The following is a 19,042-nucleotide window of genomic DNA, read 5'->3' on the forward strand; positions in this document are numbered from 1 at the left end:
AAAGATTTAACATTCATGGATTTTAAAATTGTCCAAAACGTTTTATCAGAATCAATGATGTGAATATTAATTCGCGAAGATTGACTTTCGCGAATTGACTTAGATCGCGAAATTCGCGAAAGTAAATCACACACGAAAGAATTTGGTGTACAGTATTTAAATAGTATGCATATATTCCCCATAAAATGTGGATTGATATTTTCTGTGAAAATATAAATACTGCAAACCAACTTTATTCGCGTATTTTGCGGGCGAGTAAAATTTGCGAAAATAAATTATTCAACTACAAGTACAATGTAGCATTTCAAAGTTGAATCACGAATTAAGTCATGGCAAAATGTCGTTTGACATTAAAATGCGAAATTAAGTATATGCGAAATTAATTTGCAGTGTCCGGTTACCACAGTGACGGACCAACAACTCGAGCAGAGACATGGACTTTGAGCTTAAACTCTATTATCACTAAATGAAATAAAACATATACTGTGTCATTGATTATATAGATGGGGTTGATTTCTCTAATTCGTGAATTCGTCTAGTCTATATCAGTTCATCTATATCAATAAAATGTAGTTACATCCAGTCATCTGAATGGCGCTCCTGAAGGCTGCAAAGATGTTTCGTGAAAGTTAAGTCCTGTAAATAAGTTCAGAACAGTGAATTGCAAAACTTTAACACAGTTACAGTAAGATTCTACATATATCAATCAAAGATGACCTATCATGATATTTTCCCATTTTTTTTTTATCTCGGAAAAAACAACGATGTAAGCAGATTGAAATTACTTTGGTTTGTTTATGAGATTTTTGACAATTTTAAGAGACATAAGAAGAAGCAATGATCTTGGAGGGTAATGGGAATTGAAACAAAGCCCGATTACTTCAAATATCACAATCAACATATAAAACCCTATCCCTGAAGATTGACTACCTTATATACAGTAAGATTGACTACCTTATATACAGTAAGATTGACTACCTTATATACAGTAATCGTTTTTTCCGATGGGGTTAAGATCTTCGCGTTTTCGCAGGCCATCGCTTTGGTCACGAAAGCTTTATTCTTAAATTATTATTAGGAATCATCTGAATTATATATGCACTTCAAGTCAATGCAAATCGCTTGATTTCGATTCTCTAAAATCTAATAGATCGCAAAAAGTTTCGCCCACGAAAATAACTAACTATGCGGTATTTTCCAAAAATAGCAATACGTTGAGATTTTCAAATCAAAAATTTCATTTTCAACTGTATTTCTTATTTAAACCTTGTGCATACATGTTATGTGATAATGTCTATGTATATCATTTAAACACTAATTAAAAACAGTGGCAATATAATATAATCTAACTGTACATAAGAGGACAATAACGCATTAATAATATAAAATATATCAACATGAAGGATTTCGTTAAAAAAAACTACCGATAAATAATATAAAAAGATAAGAATATGAATTATCAGAGATATATGCCCTCGCTACATATATATTTAGACGCTGAATGTCCGTAACGTTGGATAGCATCAGCCGGGGTAACAATTCTGCCTCGTTGTGGATAATGATGTGCGTTCCCGCCATCCATTTGAAGCAGACGACTGTTGATATGGTCAGAATTGTCCGGTGTAGAACACCTTTGAGGCCTTAGCTCATTCAGAGAATTAAAAACCGGAAATTCTGAACCGGATGTGTGATCGGCTTTGACTAGGTTATTATATACACGCCGATGTCCTGTACGTTCAAATGGATGCGAATAGAGGTTGTTTTCAAGATGGCCGTTTGGGAGTTTCCGGTGTTTGTTTTCCTCAGTAATTGCGGGTAGTGATTGTCGACTTTGTCGGCTGCTGTTCCGCCGTACAGCTTGTTTTGTTAGAGCAGAGTTATTGTTCTTTACTTCCTCTCTGCGTTTTTGACGATACGCTTGCCATGTGATCGAAGTGACGTCAGATTCAGCTAATCGATGTATATTATCTCTTCGTTTAGATCTGTAAATTAAATGAAAATCAAACAAACTTGAAAGTCAGTTTGAATCAGAGATGATAAGAAAATCTGTATGGATATTGCTCTCTTTTAGTTCTCTATCTCAAATCGCATTGAATAAAACGAAATGAAGAACATAGTTCATTATGTATGTTTTCCTAAAAAGTAACATTTTATTACTTATTAACTTTATGAAGTTAATGTTTAAGACGAGTACACACTAGTAATAATTTAAATCATGAAATCTTTACAAACTAAAATGTCCAATGTGACTATATCCGTATATGCATGCTATATACATGTATATAGGAGTTACTTCCCATTATTTATCTTATTGTCAACTATATCGTTTCTGTCTGTTTGATACATGTATGTGAATTGACTTAATTTTCTATTCCATATTAGTTGAATATTTCGTTTAAAGAAAAGTGAGAATGGGATAAACGAATTGATGGAAAACTGGTTTGAGAGCCTGTCTGTTGAGAGATCAATCCTTGCCATCAACTGCAAGACTATGTTGATTTTTAACATGGATTTGAAATTAGGAAGTACCGTATGATCATCTGACGACATCCGTGTATGAGAAGCTTGAACAGGAACCACACCACTTCCAGTAAACTGATCGCAGAGATCCCTACTAGTATGGCAGACATACCACCGATCCCTGCCACAAGGTCCAGAAGCTGGAAATGCGAAAAAAACGAATAAAATAACCCATTCTTCATTCCAAAGGCGGCCTGTCGTGTACATAACATATAACTCGTTATCAAAGTGTTATTTTTAGTGTTTGTCTCACATCACAAATATCAGGTCAATGAGGGATATTAATAATAGTTTATGGGAAATATTGCTTCTTATCTTTAGACGAGCTATCAACCATCAGACCACTTAGTAGAAGCAAGAACCAATGAAACACTCTGTTAATGTCCTATATCTCAACACCCATTATATTACAAAAACACCCATTATATAACAAAAACACCCATTATATTACAAAAAACACCCATTATATTACAAAAACACCCATTATATTACAAAAACACCCATTATATAAACACCCATTATATAAACACCCATTATATAAACACCCATTATATTACAAAAACACCCATTATATTACAAAAACACCCATTATATTACAAAAACACTCATTCCTTAAAGTTCTAATGTTATGAAAAAAAATCATTACAAAATGAAAATTAAACAAACTTGAAGGCTTGGCAATGGACCTTTGCCATGTTTTAGCAATGACATCACTTCAATATTGCATGTATTACCAAATTAGGAAGATGCTTTAGTGTAAATATTTCAAATACTAGTTTGAAGAATGTTCTAGCCATGACATCAATGCCATATTGCATGTATTACCAAAGGAAGATGCTTTGGTACGCATTTATAAAATACTAGGTTAAAGAAATCACTGAATAACAAGTTATCAATTCGCTGAGAGGTCTTACCGAAAGTGATGATTCCGTGACGGACTCTTCTACCATATTTTTGTAGTTCACTGTCACCTTTGCCAGGGAATTCCTTAGAACAGAAATCACGTTTTTGAAAATATTTATCATTTAAATTACAGGTTGTTAGTTAATAAAATGTCATGAATCCATTTGTTTTCGGGATACATTAGTTTGCGTTTTCATATTTTCAATATTTCTGCGACCACGGGCTGTGTATCAATGTAAGTATTCGCGAAAATTTTGAATTTGCGTTCCAGCTCTTTCTCCCTGCTTCTCGCAAAATTACGCAAAAATTGTATTTCGCAAAATCAAGAGTATACAATTGGTATTTAACATATTTTATTTCGTTGAAAAATGTAAAAAAGATATATGTATATATATATAATTACCTTAGATTTTCTTAGTATTTCTATAATATCATATTCAATATTATTTCTAAAAGATTTTTATTGTTCGCACCAGGACTAAAATAAACATTGCAATGAAAGGGAATATATTTCCTTAAACATTTTGCTTTTCCTCATCACGTTGACACAAAACAAATATAAATGTATTTGCTTACCTGATGAAGTGATGCGAACCGTTGATTCCTTGCTGTAGCAAGAACTGCTCTACGTACTCAATGTTCCTAGCGGTCGGCCAGTCGGATGAGGAAGCTTCAACATTGTACAACGATTGGCTGAAAACATATGAGGTAAACAAAACTATGAAACCATTGATAGCAAATAATCCATCACATAATTACTGTAAACCACTTCATGTTCGAGATACACAAATTTTCGCGTGATTTTGCGGGCTGGATCTCAAACGTGAATTCAAATTTTTCACGAATAATTGTGTAACGCGTACATATGGATGCACAGCTGTCCGTGAGAAACACTGACCGCAAATTGATTACATGTATGTAGTATATATATCTTATAATATCTATTTCAACATACTGAACATCATTTATAATTTACTATATAATAAGTGTATACGCGAATAAAGAGTAGTTTACAATACAAGACAAGCAAATTTTCAAACACAGACACAAAAACTAGAACCAGGTGTTCCAAAAGAGTAAACAATGTTTCTTCTTCGACGATCCCAACTTACAAATTAAGGTAAAACTGGATTTTACTATAACTACTCTGATTGTGATAAAACAAAATTAAAATGGCTTTGATCATGTTTTACTGACCATTACACGGAAAGGTGCAACAAGTTGAATATTTCCAACTAATTGAAGGAGATATTTCGACAATATTGATTTTGAATTTTAATGAAGCAATATTTTTTAAGGTTTTCATTTTTAGGACCACTTAAACGTCCCACGAAATCACGAAAATGACATCGCCGCAAAAATTCAAAGACATATTTTTTCATCCGTTCTGTTTTAAAAATGTGTATAATTCAATAAAGTAGGCCATACCTGCATCTAGGGAGACAACCGCACTCCAGTTTCCCGAGAGAGTACAGTTTCTGTATTGTTTTTGCACAGACATCTGAAAATAATGGTCCATCAAGCCATAACATTAATTTGTGACAAAACATAAAACCTACAGTACAAGATAAGTTTCTTTGTATTCTGTTATATAAGTCATCCACTGATTGCAAATACAATATTGTTAATTATGAGTCATAGAAAGATCAGTTGTCATCTGGAACATTTCATCTTTCACTATGTGTCAAGTATCTATATTAATTAAAGTTTCTTAGCTTCGTTTCTGTAACAAAATAAAAAAAAAATCTCATTATGATTTTTTTTCATAATGACGGTCTCATCGATAAATGAGTATCGATAATACATAAATGTACATTAATATGTTATATCGTGTTACTGGTTTTGAAAACCTAAACGTTAATTTTTGTACATGATAAATTCCCCAACCTCAGATCATGCCTATGAAAAAATAAAAGAGTGATGTAATCGTAGTTATCCGTCAATTATATTCGTTGTACAGAAACGTACAAAACAAAGAGTGTCGTTGTAAAATGAACAAGCTAATGTTGAACTACGAATGAACTTACTTTCAAATTTGACATCAACGCGACATTGTTCCGTTGCCATGACGTCAAATGACCTTTGACACCGACAGAAAGACGCTATCATATCATCAACACATTTCCTCAAGCAGGCCTGGGAGGTAAAGAAAAAAATGAAATAAAGTGATATATTTCATATTCAATGCCACGAGTTTACACAAGTGTAAACGCTTCATATATAGAAATATTTGGTATGCCATTGTAATTCAAAATTTCCAAATTATTGTTTACGTATATATTGAAACTGTCCTTTAAACAGCTATTCACTCACGTTTTAACAAAGGTTCAGAGTTCAAACAACAGGTAAGCCAAGAACAAAACAATTATAACTGTATAAGAATTTTCATACGAAGTCTCGATTTGGATTGTATAGTATACATTCGAGCGTGATTTGATTTCCAATCTTTATCGATCAGAAGAAAATGTTACTGAGTATACTTTAATATACACTGTACTAGATGTCTGTTTAAATACTGTACAATACTAACCTGTGTTACACATATATTCGTATTACAGTATACAATTACACTTACATTAGCAGTACTAGTTAGACTAGATATATTTACACCTGTTTAAACATTTTTTGTATATGTACAATATTATGTAAAGCCTTTTACAATATTTGCAATACACATTTACAGTTGCATTAATCAGAAAGGAAATCATGAACTAATTCTAGGCCAAAAAGTGTCAATCCAATGTAAGTGTTTACTAAAATATACGGTTGGACAACCTTATATTTTAGTAAAATCATCCAAAAGTTTAATCTTGGAAGATTAGAGAAACAAACTATTTTCATGGTTTTTTTCAGTTATTCATAAGGATATTGGGAATTAATTGTAGGCCAAAATGTAAGGCTGTACTAAAATATAAGGATGACCAATAATACAAAAGTGTTATCTTTGAAGATAAGAGAAACAAACTATTTTCATGTTTGTATTAAGATATTGGTCATGAGGCCGTGTGTTTTGCCTGCGTTCATTAATTACTTATTCCTGAAAGATTTCGACTAACATCAGCAATAGGCAAGTGTGTTATATGAAACAGAAATGCGTAACCGGTTCAGTTATTTTATCTGTTAAGCAAATTATGTACTAGCTTAAAGTAATTAACATATGTTTGATAATAAGCATGATACGCCAATCATAACAATTACATTTGCTGAAATTTGAAAACATGAATAATTCTTTCTAGTTGATAACTTACTGTGTTTCTTGCAAATACTCCTACCTTTTGAGAATAATATTGTTGATGATTACAATCTTTTGTTCTTTCTATTCTGGATTTCTGGAAATAAAACAATATTGAATATATAAATTTTATGTAAAGCATACACATGTAATATAATTCAATCTTGTTTTTGACTGATTTTCTTTCACACACTTTACATATAAAACGACCTCCATTTTGAACAGTCTTTGACAGAAAATAATCGAATTTGAGCCGTAAATTATATATATATGCCGACATTAAAAATGGTCTGCAACATCAAACAGCACTTTTATCTGACTGGCAGCAGGTCATATCTGGGTATCATATATTGTCTATGTAATGTCTGTATTGATTCAGTGAGTTCTCACTCCTTAGAGAGAAATACAAGATTGTACAGAAATAACAAAAACAAAATCACTCTCAATCACTCTCAGCAAGGCAGCACTAAAAGCAAAGTAACTATCGAATAAAACGGGATTAAATATTAGAAAGGAAGTAGCGTTTAAAACGTTCTTACGTGTACTTTTACCAAGGAATTCATCTAGAAACGTGTTTTATTTTTGAAGATAGAGAAGTGTTTGTTGTGGAATGTTTAAGCGAACGGAGATTGGTCGTTATTGCTACAAAAATGCAGCCATGAAACGTAAAATGTATGCATTACAGTAGCTGAACAGTAAAAAGTTTAATGAATAATTCACAATCTAGAATAAAGACGTTGTGGTAATATCGAGGAATAGTTTTCGGAATATACCTTTTGTGTGTTTATAAAGACTGTCGTGCCTGGTTGAGCTAGTGTTAAGGTATTTTGACCGCTGTCTGTCTCCCCAACATACACCCGCGCACCGACAGATGGGGTAAGCTCCCCGACCGTCTCATCTGGCTCCACGTTCAATAGGAAACTGACTGTTTCTGAAAAAGGGAAGTTAGGGTTTTGAATGATGGGAAAACATGTGAATTATCATATGAACTGATTAATGAAATAAAACCATGCAAATATTCATTACCAATGCAGTTACCAACAAACTATCGAAAAATATTGAAAGAAATACCAAGACATATCTGAGGATTTCAACTCTTTCTCTTCTACATCTAGTTCTAGCTATTTTTGTAAGAAGATTATGGCACCTATCAAAATGAATATATCAAATTATAAAATATATAGGTTTATAGAAATGATTGTTTAATATATACCTATATTATTACCCGGATTTGAAAATGTCACGCAGTTTCCAAGTTCTGGGTCCTGATGTTCATTGAAATATCTGAAAAATTAAAATATACAATGTCATTTAGCTTGATATTTTTACACAGTAATACACTTAATACGGAACATATTTTAACGGAAACCTTATTTTAGCCTTTTAACGCCAGTAATATTCCGCTGAAATAATATTATGCTAATTTTAGTTTTGTTTGTCGATAACCTAGCAGTTTCTGCAAATGCGCAATTTTATCTTAAATCTAGATTGGTTTACTGGTTAACATTACACTGCGTGTACACTTTCCTGCATTTCCGTACAACTTATGTTATCCTGATGGTACACATTGATTTTGACGAGTATTTGTTAGAAGAACATTTCGATATACTATGTGGTTAAAAAATTTAAATTCAAAAGAAGCAGGCTCATTTGGTACCACAATTGATCTAAAACACGTATCTTCACAACACAATATTCATGAAAACCAACTATACCAACAAACCTCGTAAAAACCTTTGAATTGTACGACCAACATATGCCTGACCAAGGAAAGCATTTTATTACTGAGAATTTCTATTGAATATTTCTGGCAGAGAAAGTTATGTTTTCCCATGAATAATCGAAACAAAGAACACTACCAAGAGCAATCTCCGTCAGTGTGTATAATGATGTCTTGTGCATCCATTTACATATAGCTATATGTACCCATGCAATTGCTCCTCTCATTTATAATAAAAAATGGCCATAGGTCATTATTTTAAAGAATGAATTGATAGCTTTAACGAATAATGTATTGTGTTAGTACGTAGATACACCCACAATATTGATATGGAAAATTTTATGTAACATACGTTAAGATGACGATGCTGTTAGTTTTCGCTGTATTGGCTGATAGTACCCATGCTTTATTTTTGTTTTATGGAGGTATAAAATAATTCTACTTTACACAATGTGCTCTTTTGGCAGCATTGGAAGCGTTAGACAAGTCAGAGTATTAAGGGTATTTCCATCCATATTCTTCCGTTTAATACCGATGATATACAATCTACATACTTATCAACGTAATAATGTAATATGCATTGAAAAAAGTACTAGTTATTGTCACCCTGAAGTTAAGAGTTTGGTTAGTTCGACGTCCTATTAACAGCCGGGGTCATGTAAGGACGTGCCAGGTTTGATGGTGAAAGATAACCGGAGAACCCGGAGAAAAACCACCGAACAACGAACAGTACCTGGCAACTTCCCACCTTGGGACTCGAACTCGCGACCCAGAGGTTAAAGTTAAGGAGAGTCAACACGGAACGCATGATACCATGACTGACAATAATAGCATTGTGACCAAAAACTGGAAATTAGCTTATATGATAACATAGTATAGACAAAAACAATAAAAAATATGATTTACGTGTGAATAAAGATATATTATCAATTTTGTCCAGTTTCCTTGTCGTGTTTTGTTCTTCTTCATTCAACTCTTGGTATAGTGAGAATTTTGGATGGCCTTGGACATATAAACTGTGTAACGCTCTATTGCCCGGAAGAAACGGAGTCCGGAAAACTAATATTCAGAACGGAAATGTGACGGAACAGATTTTATTATTAGTGAAAAAGACTTTGGCAGTTTAGGAATTTGCAATCCAGACATTTCATTTGGAAACGCTCGTGTCCGGATCACCGGGTCCAATACATTGCATCCTTGATATTTGAAGGATTAGTATCACTATCGTAATACTTACTCCTGGACCGTGTCATAGCATAACTGAAGGCACTTTAGGAAAAACTCATTTTTAAAAAATTATAGAGACAGTGACGCCCAACGTCAAAGTCACAAAGTCAATCATGTGTACCGTTATTTAATTCTTTTGTCACCAAATGGCAAAACTACCTGCCTCATATGTTGTCGCACACAGAGCCTTCATTTTTGGTATGGAATTTTCCACGGATGGATATGACGACAGTGATAGTAATCCCTTTATAATGGAGGATGAATGTATTGTAATGATTCGTTAATCTTTGGACCAAAAGGATTTAAATATAAGTTTGATAAATAATAGATATATAGGGAACCTAAACAATAGTGTGTTTAATTCACTACACAAGACATCCCCAGCCTGTCGCAGTTCAATATTTTACTATGTATATACTATGTATATACAATGTATACATAGTTATACAATATTTTACTATGTATATACTATGTGTATACAATGTATACATAGTTATACAATATTTTACTATGTATATATACATAGTTATACAATATTTTACTATGTATATATACATACTGCAGTTATACAATATTTTACTATGTATACATAGTTATACAATATTTTACTATGTATATACAATGTATACATAGTTATACAATATTTTACTATGTATATATACATAGTTATACAATATTTTCATATATATACAGATGAGAATCAAATATCGACCATAGACTGCGTTGAATCGGGGTTGTGTGATACAAGGGCCAAATATGGATTTCTTAAGCTCCCATTCAACCTTCTGACACAAAACGTTATCAAACGTCATTTACGTCAAATATCTAACAGTAGTTTACAATTATATCACATTTAAAGGCAGCTGTGGTTACATTATCTGATGCTGTGTAATTGTGACCGGTTAACAGATTTGTGCCCATAATACAAGGTATTGTTGTCGCCTGGACAGACCGAAAAGTAAACAGACCAATGTACGGAATAAAAGCACGTTGAATCAGCTGTCATTTTGCATATATATTTGTAGATTCATTAGTCGGTGGAGTTTTGCAACTTGTTTTTTATTACACGGATCACAGTGCTTGAAAAGCATCCACATGGTACATGTACACAGGGTGTAGTCATCTAACAATGCTGGTGCACAATGACACAGTCTGAACACAATGATTACCACAACTCAGAAATAAACATGATAAAACAATAGTATTAAAATAGGATACTGACATAATAACAAAACACTTTCAAAGAAGAAAGTGATTATATGGCTTCTTCTAAAATGCATATTGGTCAATCCGTGGGTTATGTGACATTTTCAATTGAAAGAGGTTGGTAACAGAGACAAATATATTTTGCCACTTACACAACTTATATTAAACACTTAATCACCATAAATTGTCATTTTTAATAATGGTTTAACGTTTGTTACGTTTTTGGTAAACGTTTTTTTTTTCCCCAATCCATCTCTCGGAGAATTCTTCTTAGCGCAAGGGCATGTGACCTTCACAATCAGATCAATTTAGATCGGTTTTTTTTTTTTATTTAAAACTGATTACACTATCCCGTGCCTTGTGGTCCCTGATAAGGTTAAATACGTCTTTTAAACCACACGGGTGCACTGAGCACGAATCTATTACGTAAAGTAGGGAATAGAATATCGATTAAGACATAGCAATTCGGGTAAAAGATGTGTCGGCGTTGAAATCAGTTGCGGGAGGTTTCTAATTTAATTATCGCTAGAATTCAGTTTTATTTAATTTCAAAAAACCATGGACTGTATATTAACGTTCTGTATTTCGAATTATATTGATATTTTCATTAGGAAATTATCCCTATCTAATGCCTTCTCATATTACATAAAACTACAGATTAAATTCTCAAAACGATAATTTGTTTGAAATATTTCAATAACTTCAATTCAATAGGGATTGAGTAAAATTCAAAACTGAATGTTTCAAACAAAGATAGATTGCTGTTTATTACAAAATGGTCAATTTCTTAACAACTTTTAAATTGCTTGTAAAATTTGAAAAGGTATTGGCCTTCTAAATTTGCTTTCTAGGCAGGTAAATAAAAAGAGCTGTTTTAGTCAAATATTATTGCTGGATAATAGAGTATATTAATTTTGTTCTCGATGTGATTCGGAATCAGTTTTGATTTTGAAAATCATTTTTTTCACTATATATTGAAATGAAAAAAAAAATATTGCGTGACTTTATATTTCTAAATTACAGTATTCACTTTAGGTGTTAGTCTAAGGTGATATTAACCTTTAGTCCATGGTTTGTCATGCTCAAAATAGCTGGGTATAGTGTAATGGTTCTCTTTAAGAAAATTCAGCCGTACCTTGATAGAAAAAAATAATATCCCAATATAATGGAAAGTAATTCCGGGTATTTGTACATGTTTATATCAAATAATTATATATGATCATAGGACAATATAAATGAAATTTCATGGCGACAATGAGAATAATTGCTCCTTCAAATTGTTGTTTAGAGAAGGGCAGCTATATTTATCGCAGGCCAGGTGTATTTGCAAATTATTATATTATGACTTGAAAATACAAATACTTATTTTTAAAGGAGTACAGTATTATAAGGTTAATTGTCTCTTTCATCATATCGTTTGCTGCAAAATTATGTTCATTTTACACTACTTTGCAAAATCATATTGTTTACATTTTGTTTTTTCTCTGATTATAAGAATATTAAGCTTATTGATACAATATTTCATATTTAATCTAGTTATGTAGTATGTGCATATATGACTACATATATGGTTCCAAATCATGAGCGAAAAAACTGCGTATGCACATTGAACACTTTGTTTTTCGTGATTTTTCCTTAACTAAGAGATTAATTATTGCAATTGGGTATGGAGGGTCAGGATGACATCATGATCCATACAGCAAAGATGTATACCACTGACACAATCAAGAAAGACTGACATGCTTGCGTTCATTAGAGTATTTTGAAATTCTATTTTTCTGTCATATTTTATATAAATATAAGCATAATATGTCTATGGCTGAAAGCTGAAAGATATTTTGTTTTATTTGTAATTTTGGGCTATTGACGGGTACATACAATTTGAAGACAGTATGTTTCATGGGAAAGGATTTAATTTGGACATCAGACTTTTAACGTGTTGTGTGAAACATGCCTCACTTTTCCATCTACATGTATATCTCACGATATCGTTCGTTTTGTTAGATTATATATCCTTTGTTATAGTAATGATAGGTTGCGATGCCTATACGATAACAGTATATGAAACCTGAATAACATAATAGTACATATGCATGTTTGAATTATCATAATCGAGGCCAGTTTGAACACATGAAAGGAACTTCCCTCTTTTTTGTGTTCTATCCTGTTTACTTTAAATCAACGCGTTTCCCATTCACTGCGAAAGGTTGCTGAATCACAATTTACACACATCAATGTAGCATTAAGATTTAATTTCACAAAAGAGAAATCTAAACTTTGAAATACGCCATTGGGTTATGTTTCGTGTTCTATTATGTCATTTTAATAAACAAACACAATTTAATACAATTTTATACAAGAGATAATTACTTCATTATATACAATACAAGGTAAACTTATCATTTAATCTCTTATTCAAAAACATATCTACCCTATCAGTTTAAAAAAAAAATTTCGATTTCCCACAAGATACCATCCGATGACATTCATTAACAAGAAAATACTGACAATTTGAAAATTCACATAACCTGGTAAGGGAAATGCTATGCTATATAGATATGGACAATTTATAAAGCTTTCTCAAAAGAATATATTTTTAAGCTATAGATGAAAGCCTATACAATTTCCTTAATAAAATAACATGGTAACGTAGTTTAGAAAAAACTTGTTTTTGGACCATGGTCTATTTTTAACACTTACTTAACATTTTTGACTTTTTATTCCAATACTGTGATTCAGCTCTTAAATTATTCATTCTAGGTTTGGCAGTTTCTTGTGAAGAGGTAAATCACGTCAAACATCATTATACGTAAAGATTAGGAACGGTCAGGAAGTATGTTTAAAAGACTTTGTGACCTAGATTACATAAATCAGATAAACTTTAACACTTATTGTCTGTGTAAATCCACACCTTATGGTCACACAATTAAATTCTATTTATAGGTAAAACTCCTCTCTGAGTAAGAATTGACAGATAAATGGTGACCATTAGCCAGGGCATTAGTTTGGCCAAGTAAACAGTGTGTCCATGGGAAGGTGCGTAATTGTGTAAATCGACTTTAGGTCGACAGAATGAGAAATTAAATTTATAAATCACTACAAACACGTCCTAAATCAATCAGCCAGGTGTATCTGTGGATCATTTTATTGTAATACCATAATATCTGCTGTAAATATGCTTACAATAAATGAGAAATATATTTTTAGAATAATGAGTGAGATAAAGGTCAATTATATGTATCCGGGTTGCTAAAAGGAGTGACCTAAAGTCATAGCGTAAATTTAAAGCTTAACGAGTAAGGAGCCTCTTTAAAATCAAACTGTATTTACAGCTATTTCGTCGCCTTAATGCTAATTTTTCTAATTAAAGATAATGATTATCTTCAAAATGACTGGAGAGGACATGTTATCATATCTTTAACGCTAATAAAATGACAAAATCTAGAAAAGAGGGAAATGACAAAGGAATCTAAATATCCTAAAGCTAAAAACGATTATTTTAGTGCATAACTATATTCATTTGGTCATTCTGTTGCCACATTGTTTATAATCTACACATGAAATGATATCAATAACTTTCACTTGATATCCATAGACAACACTTTTGATCTATGTTACTATACTATTGTGTCACTTTCCCATGGGCTTTGAAATCAACACGATTGAATTAATATGTTTACTTTAAATATAAACTTTATTTTACATCGATTGCAAAACAAGTTACAATGTACATAACCTATACAAAGCTCTTTCGTTGGCCGGATGTTAGCACGCAAGGGGTCGTATAGTGGGAGGAAACCAGAGTGCTCAGAGAAAACTCACCGGGCAGGTAACTTCTTACCTTGTCATGTTCATGGGGGTATTGAAACCCGGCCGGTTAAATGAAAGACTAGTGGTTTAACTACTATACCACCCCATCAAAAGTATGTTTACTTTGAACATTTTATATCCTGAACATATCTTTATTCTAATTTTCGACAAAAAGATATGTCATGAAAATGTCAAACCCTACACACTTTGTACTTTATGTTCAATGATTTGGTGATGTGGAACAATCACAAGTCACTGAAGCGGAACAATTTATATCCGGGCTATCACGCCAACTACTGATAATAGTCACTACAGTCATTAAACTGTAAATTGAAATGACAGCCGACGCGTGGCCAACTTGCCAACCCGCCAGCAAATCCACATAACAAATAATTCATCATGCACTAAAACTTATAACTTTCCTGAACGTGTCACTAGATCATCTGTCATCAGTGCCCATGCTGCTTCTGTAGCTTTAGCTTGTTAGAGTATGACGTCATCCATTATGACGTAAAGTTACTATGTAGTTCAATTATCAGAGATAAATGTTATTTTTTATGTTTATTAGTGTATGAACGTCATTTTTGTCTTGTGTATCTTTGGCATTATCTTTAGAGTATTTAGATATTGATGATGATGTTTTGTACAAACATTAATTATTCTCCCTCCCCGTAAACACGTTTGGCTCATAGTACGATACTCTACAAACCAGAATCAAGGGGTCAATGTTTGAAAGAGTCTGATTAAAACTGCATATGCATACCTGTACATTGTGTGTGGTACCCCGTATTATTCAGAACTGATTAAGTGCATTGCTTATACAATATGTAATTAAGGAGAGTGCCAAATTCTTCACCTCCGATATCTATAACATTTTAATCAGATATTGTGTTGAATTTTAATAAGATTATTATTGATATTTCAATTGTGAAAAATATGTACTAATGTGCCAAATCACATTCATCTGACGCTACATTCAATAGGCTTGTTGGAATGTTGTGACCCTGTTATAATTCCACACAGAATGTGCATTGGTGTTTGATACAGATATCATGGTATGTCTAACATTTTGGCTTAAATATCAAATTTCAGCAATAAGCGAATTTATGTATTGGCCCCTCATCAACATATATGCGCTATAGAAAGAAAATGGCATCGGACAAATACAAGCTAGCAATATATTTCTCAAACTTCACGAGTCAAGTGTAAAATCTGTCAATGTCAGCATTTTTACCGCCATGCCTACAACGATAAGTTACGATCGCTTACTTTTCCGGAGCTTATGGTTCTTTTTTCTATTGCGCTCTTAATAATTATCATATATTACTGCAAACCCACTTTTTTCGGCGACTATCATACCAAAAAACATCCTCGATACTCGAGTATCGAGGCTGACTAAAATATCACGGCTCTTTAATTCCGCGATTTTTATTGTTATAGGTTCTACCTATTTTCTAAATCATTTCATGGTGATTCCTTCTACCGTATTCTAATCATCTGCCATAAATAAACAAAATTGAATCACACACAAAAATAGATGGTTTTACTGTAATCAATCTTACCACATAGTGTTATATTATTTCAACCATTGCTTCATGATGCCATCCACGAACACTGATACACTGAAATGTATCTAGAAAGGGTAGTCAAATTCATGACGCATTCTTTGCAAATAGAAATTGAAAGAATGTAAGATATTCTTCAGGTTAGAAAATATGAATTTTAAGCGGTTCTTTAACACAACATATATAATCATCATCGAAGTGAATGCAACTTTTTGCTGTTGATATAAAACCATGTCTAATGAAGATAAGAGTCGCTATAGAACGACAAAGTACTCTTTTATATAACTATGTCATATAACAGCAGATTACATGTACTATGATCCCTGAAACTTCTGCATTTTTTATGGAATATGAATGTCAGACTAAACTGCAAATCCCTTAAAAATGTAAAACTGCTCACCATTGTATAGCATTTTTGAAAGGGGCTTACCATTTAATATAAGCAATGTGATTACAAATTATTTTGTTTTTCCTTTTTTTATTCTATCTTACAAAATGTAGTTCCGTTTATAATGTTATTAATGCAGTTTACATTCTTTAAGTTATAGAATGCATCTGTAATATTCCAAAGATATTAATAAATTTAACAGAATATGCATGTCACTTGTAAATATCTTAAACATTCATCCTTTTCCTTCTTACAACACATTTTACCACGTATATAATATTTCGCGTCTTTGATATTTTCGACTACAAAATTTTGCGATCAAAGGATCAAACTGAAAATCGAGCATTAATATTGGCGTTTTATACAATCATTCCGCGAAGCATTAGAATTTGCGTTCAAGATCTGTCGTGAAATTACACGAAAATGTGAATCTCGCAAAAACAGAGTGGTTAACGGAACATACCTCAGTGTATACATTACACGTTAAAGAAACTATTGTAAATGCGTATAACATTAAATATCGTTTCAAAACAAAATAACATTTCCCGCTTATGGTTGATGCTGATAACACCATACCTGTTTTTGTTGCAATTTTTCCCGTCTGCCCAGCAATGAACGATCAGTGTGTCTTTCCTGTGGCCGTACGTCTGTAACTCCGATTTAGTAGGATTGACAACCTCCCTGAGGATTTCCACACCTTCCTGTATCCCCCAGAGGTATAATGATCCGTAATCAGTCGGGGAGGACATGTAGGAATAGGGTAAATACTCCTCTTCCAGTTCACTGTAAAGTGATGCTAGCTCGGAAGGTTGAAGAAGGCTTGTCAAATTTTCATACAACGTCGTCCGTTCTAAAAGTTCCTTCGCTGTCAGCGTCTGTTGTCTCTGTTGTAGAATTTTATTTGTTTTTGTGGAAACATCCAGTAACGCTTGAAAGCGGTTTTGAGACTGTTGTAATGCTGATTTTCGTAGTATATTGTTATTGCAGATTGTGATATTTGGCGACGAAGATGAAAATGGCGGAATTTTGTATGACAAGGTTTGAAAATGTGATGCGTTTTGATAAATATCTGCATATAAATACACAATGTAAGACAAGGCACCGAATCCCAAAACTGAAATAATTATCCAAAACACACTTTCAACTACAGAGGCATATCCTACACGACTGCATCCATGAATATCTAGCTGTCGCACCCATCGTTTTGCGCGGGAAAAGGCAGACGACCGTCTCTTTGCATCATTTGCTAATTCTGTAAGATGCTTCCATTCCATGATTGGTCCTTCCTGGATTCGATCATACCCCCATCTCTCCCTCCTTTCATCGGATTCTGAAATCGAGGTAAAATACCGTTCGCACCTGTGTTGCCAGGAATTAGAATCTTCATCCATTATAAATCAATTTTACCTTGTGTGCAGCCTTCTCTCTCAATGTGTTCAAGTCGTCTGCTCGGTGTAGTACGGGGATCACTGATATAATCATAAAACTGCCGCGATATACGCCTTTATTATTCGGTTAAAAGTCACCGCGCGGAACACCAACTCTGTCGGTATCTGATTGGGTAGTTTTTACTTATCGGTCATAATAACACAATTGAAGTGTATATACTTGTTAATACCAAAGGTATGGTAGGCTATTTATCCCACCGCCGCCACCATTTAATCACCTCGCGTAACCCTCGCCTGGTCAAGGTGGGGTTAATGAGGCGGGGCTCTATTGTTGACGAAAGGGGTTGACATAAGTGAGCTATAAAATACGCTGGCTACCACTGAAATTGGGTTCATTGGAAGTTGAATTTTTTAACATTGTATAATGGGTTCATCTTGTTTCGCACAAAAGTCGGGTTTATATGTTACGTGTAGCATGGCGACACATGCAAATCCAGATTTCTGGCGTTACGTTATGCCGTTATATAAATTCGAGTGTGGCGGTTCAAATAGCGGTGTTTCGTCTAAGGTATGATAAATGGTCTTTGTGTTATGAAACGATGGAAAGCTAGTAGAATGTGCCTATTTCATCAAAGAAAGTCGGTAGATGTAAAGAAAAAATACACAATACAGTATACGTTTCAAAGATTTTGGGCAATGCTCAAGATATCCGAAGAAAACGATATGGTCACTGTTGATATTCTAGATCTAGAAACATTTTTAAAACGTTATCACCTCAATATACTGACACTTTATTTTTGTTTTTATTTGTTTAATATCTAATTAACAGCCAGGGTCATATATTAAAAGGACTTGTTGGTGGAGAACGACGGAGTACCCGCAGAAAACCACCAACAGCGGTCTGTACCTGACAGCTGTCTTATATGGGGTTCAAAACTCGCAACCCAGAGGTGTTGCGAGATCCTGTAATCAAATAAAGTAATAGATATAGAATCTTGAACTAGACAGAATTCACATTGAAATTCCCATCAAAGACTAATTAATACTATAAATCATTAGAATTTAAAACATTTTATTTATTTA

General features: G+C 33.1%; 1 protein-coding gene across 1 annotated transcript; it reads right to left on the reverse strand.

The window, feature by feature from the left end:
• Nucleotides 1-775: 775 nt before the first annotated feature.
• LOC138333930 (amiloride-sensitive sodium channel subunit alpha-like) lies at nucleotides 776-18,007 on the reverse strand. Its single transcript, XM_069282603.1, has 10 exons — nucleotides 17,148-18,007; nucleotides 7,869-7,939; nucleotides 7,429-7,586; nucleotides 6,696-6,752; nucleotides 5,451-5,559; nucleotides 4,852-4,924; nucleotides 4,000-4,116; nucleotides 3,435-3,507; nucleotides 2,530-2,660; nucleotides 776-1,982 (listed from the first exon to the last, which is right to left on the reverse strand). The coding sequence occupies exons 1-10, from the start codon at nucleotides 17,960-17,962 to the stop codon at nucleotides 1,460-1,462; spliced, it is 2,127 nt and encodes a 708-aa protein (XP_069138704.1). The 5' UTR covers nucleotides 17,963-18,007; the 3' UTR covers nucleotides 776-1,459.
• Between the last annotated feature and the right edge of the window lie 1,035 nt (nucleotides 18,008-19,042).

Source organism: Argopecten irradians, chromosome 10 (genome assembly GCF_041381155.1).
Source record: "Argopecten irradians isolate NY chromosome 10, Ai_NY, whole genome shotgun sequence".
NCBI classification, from domain to species: Eukaryota; Metazoa; Mollusca; class Bivalvia; order Pectinida; family Pectinidae; genus Argopecten; species Argopecten irradians.

Bases quoted from the DNA above. Each gene is read 5' to 3' on its own strand.
- LOC138333930 (XM_069282603.1), bottom strand. From the start codon at position 17,962: ATGGATGAAGATTCTAATTCCTGGCAACACAGGTGCGAACGGTATTTT. The intron at 4,925-5,450 runs GTAAGTTCATTC...CATTATTTTCAG, and splicing joins CGTTGATGTCAAATTTGAAA to ATGTCTGTGCAAAAACAATA. The intron at 2,661-3,434 runs GTAAGACCTCTC...TCGCATTTCCAG, and splicing joins TCACGGAATCATCACTTTCG to CTTCTGGACCTTGTGGCAGG.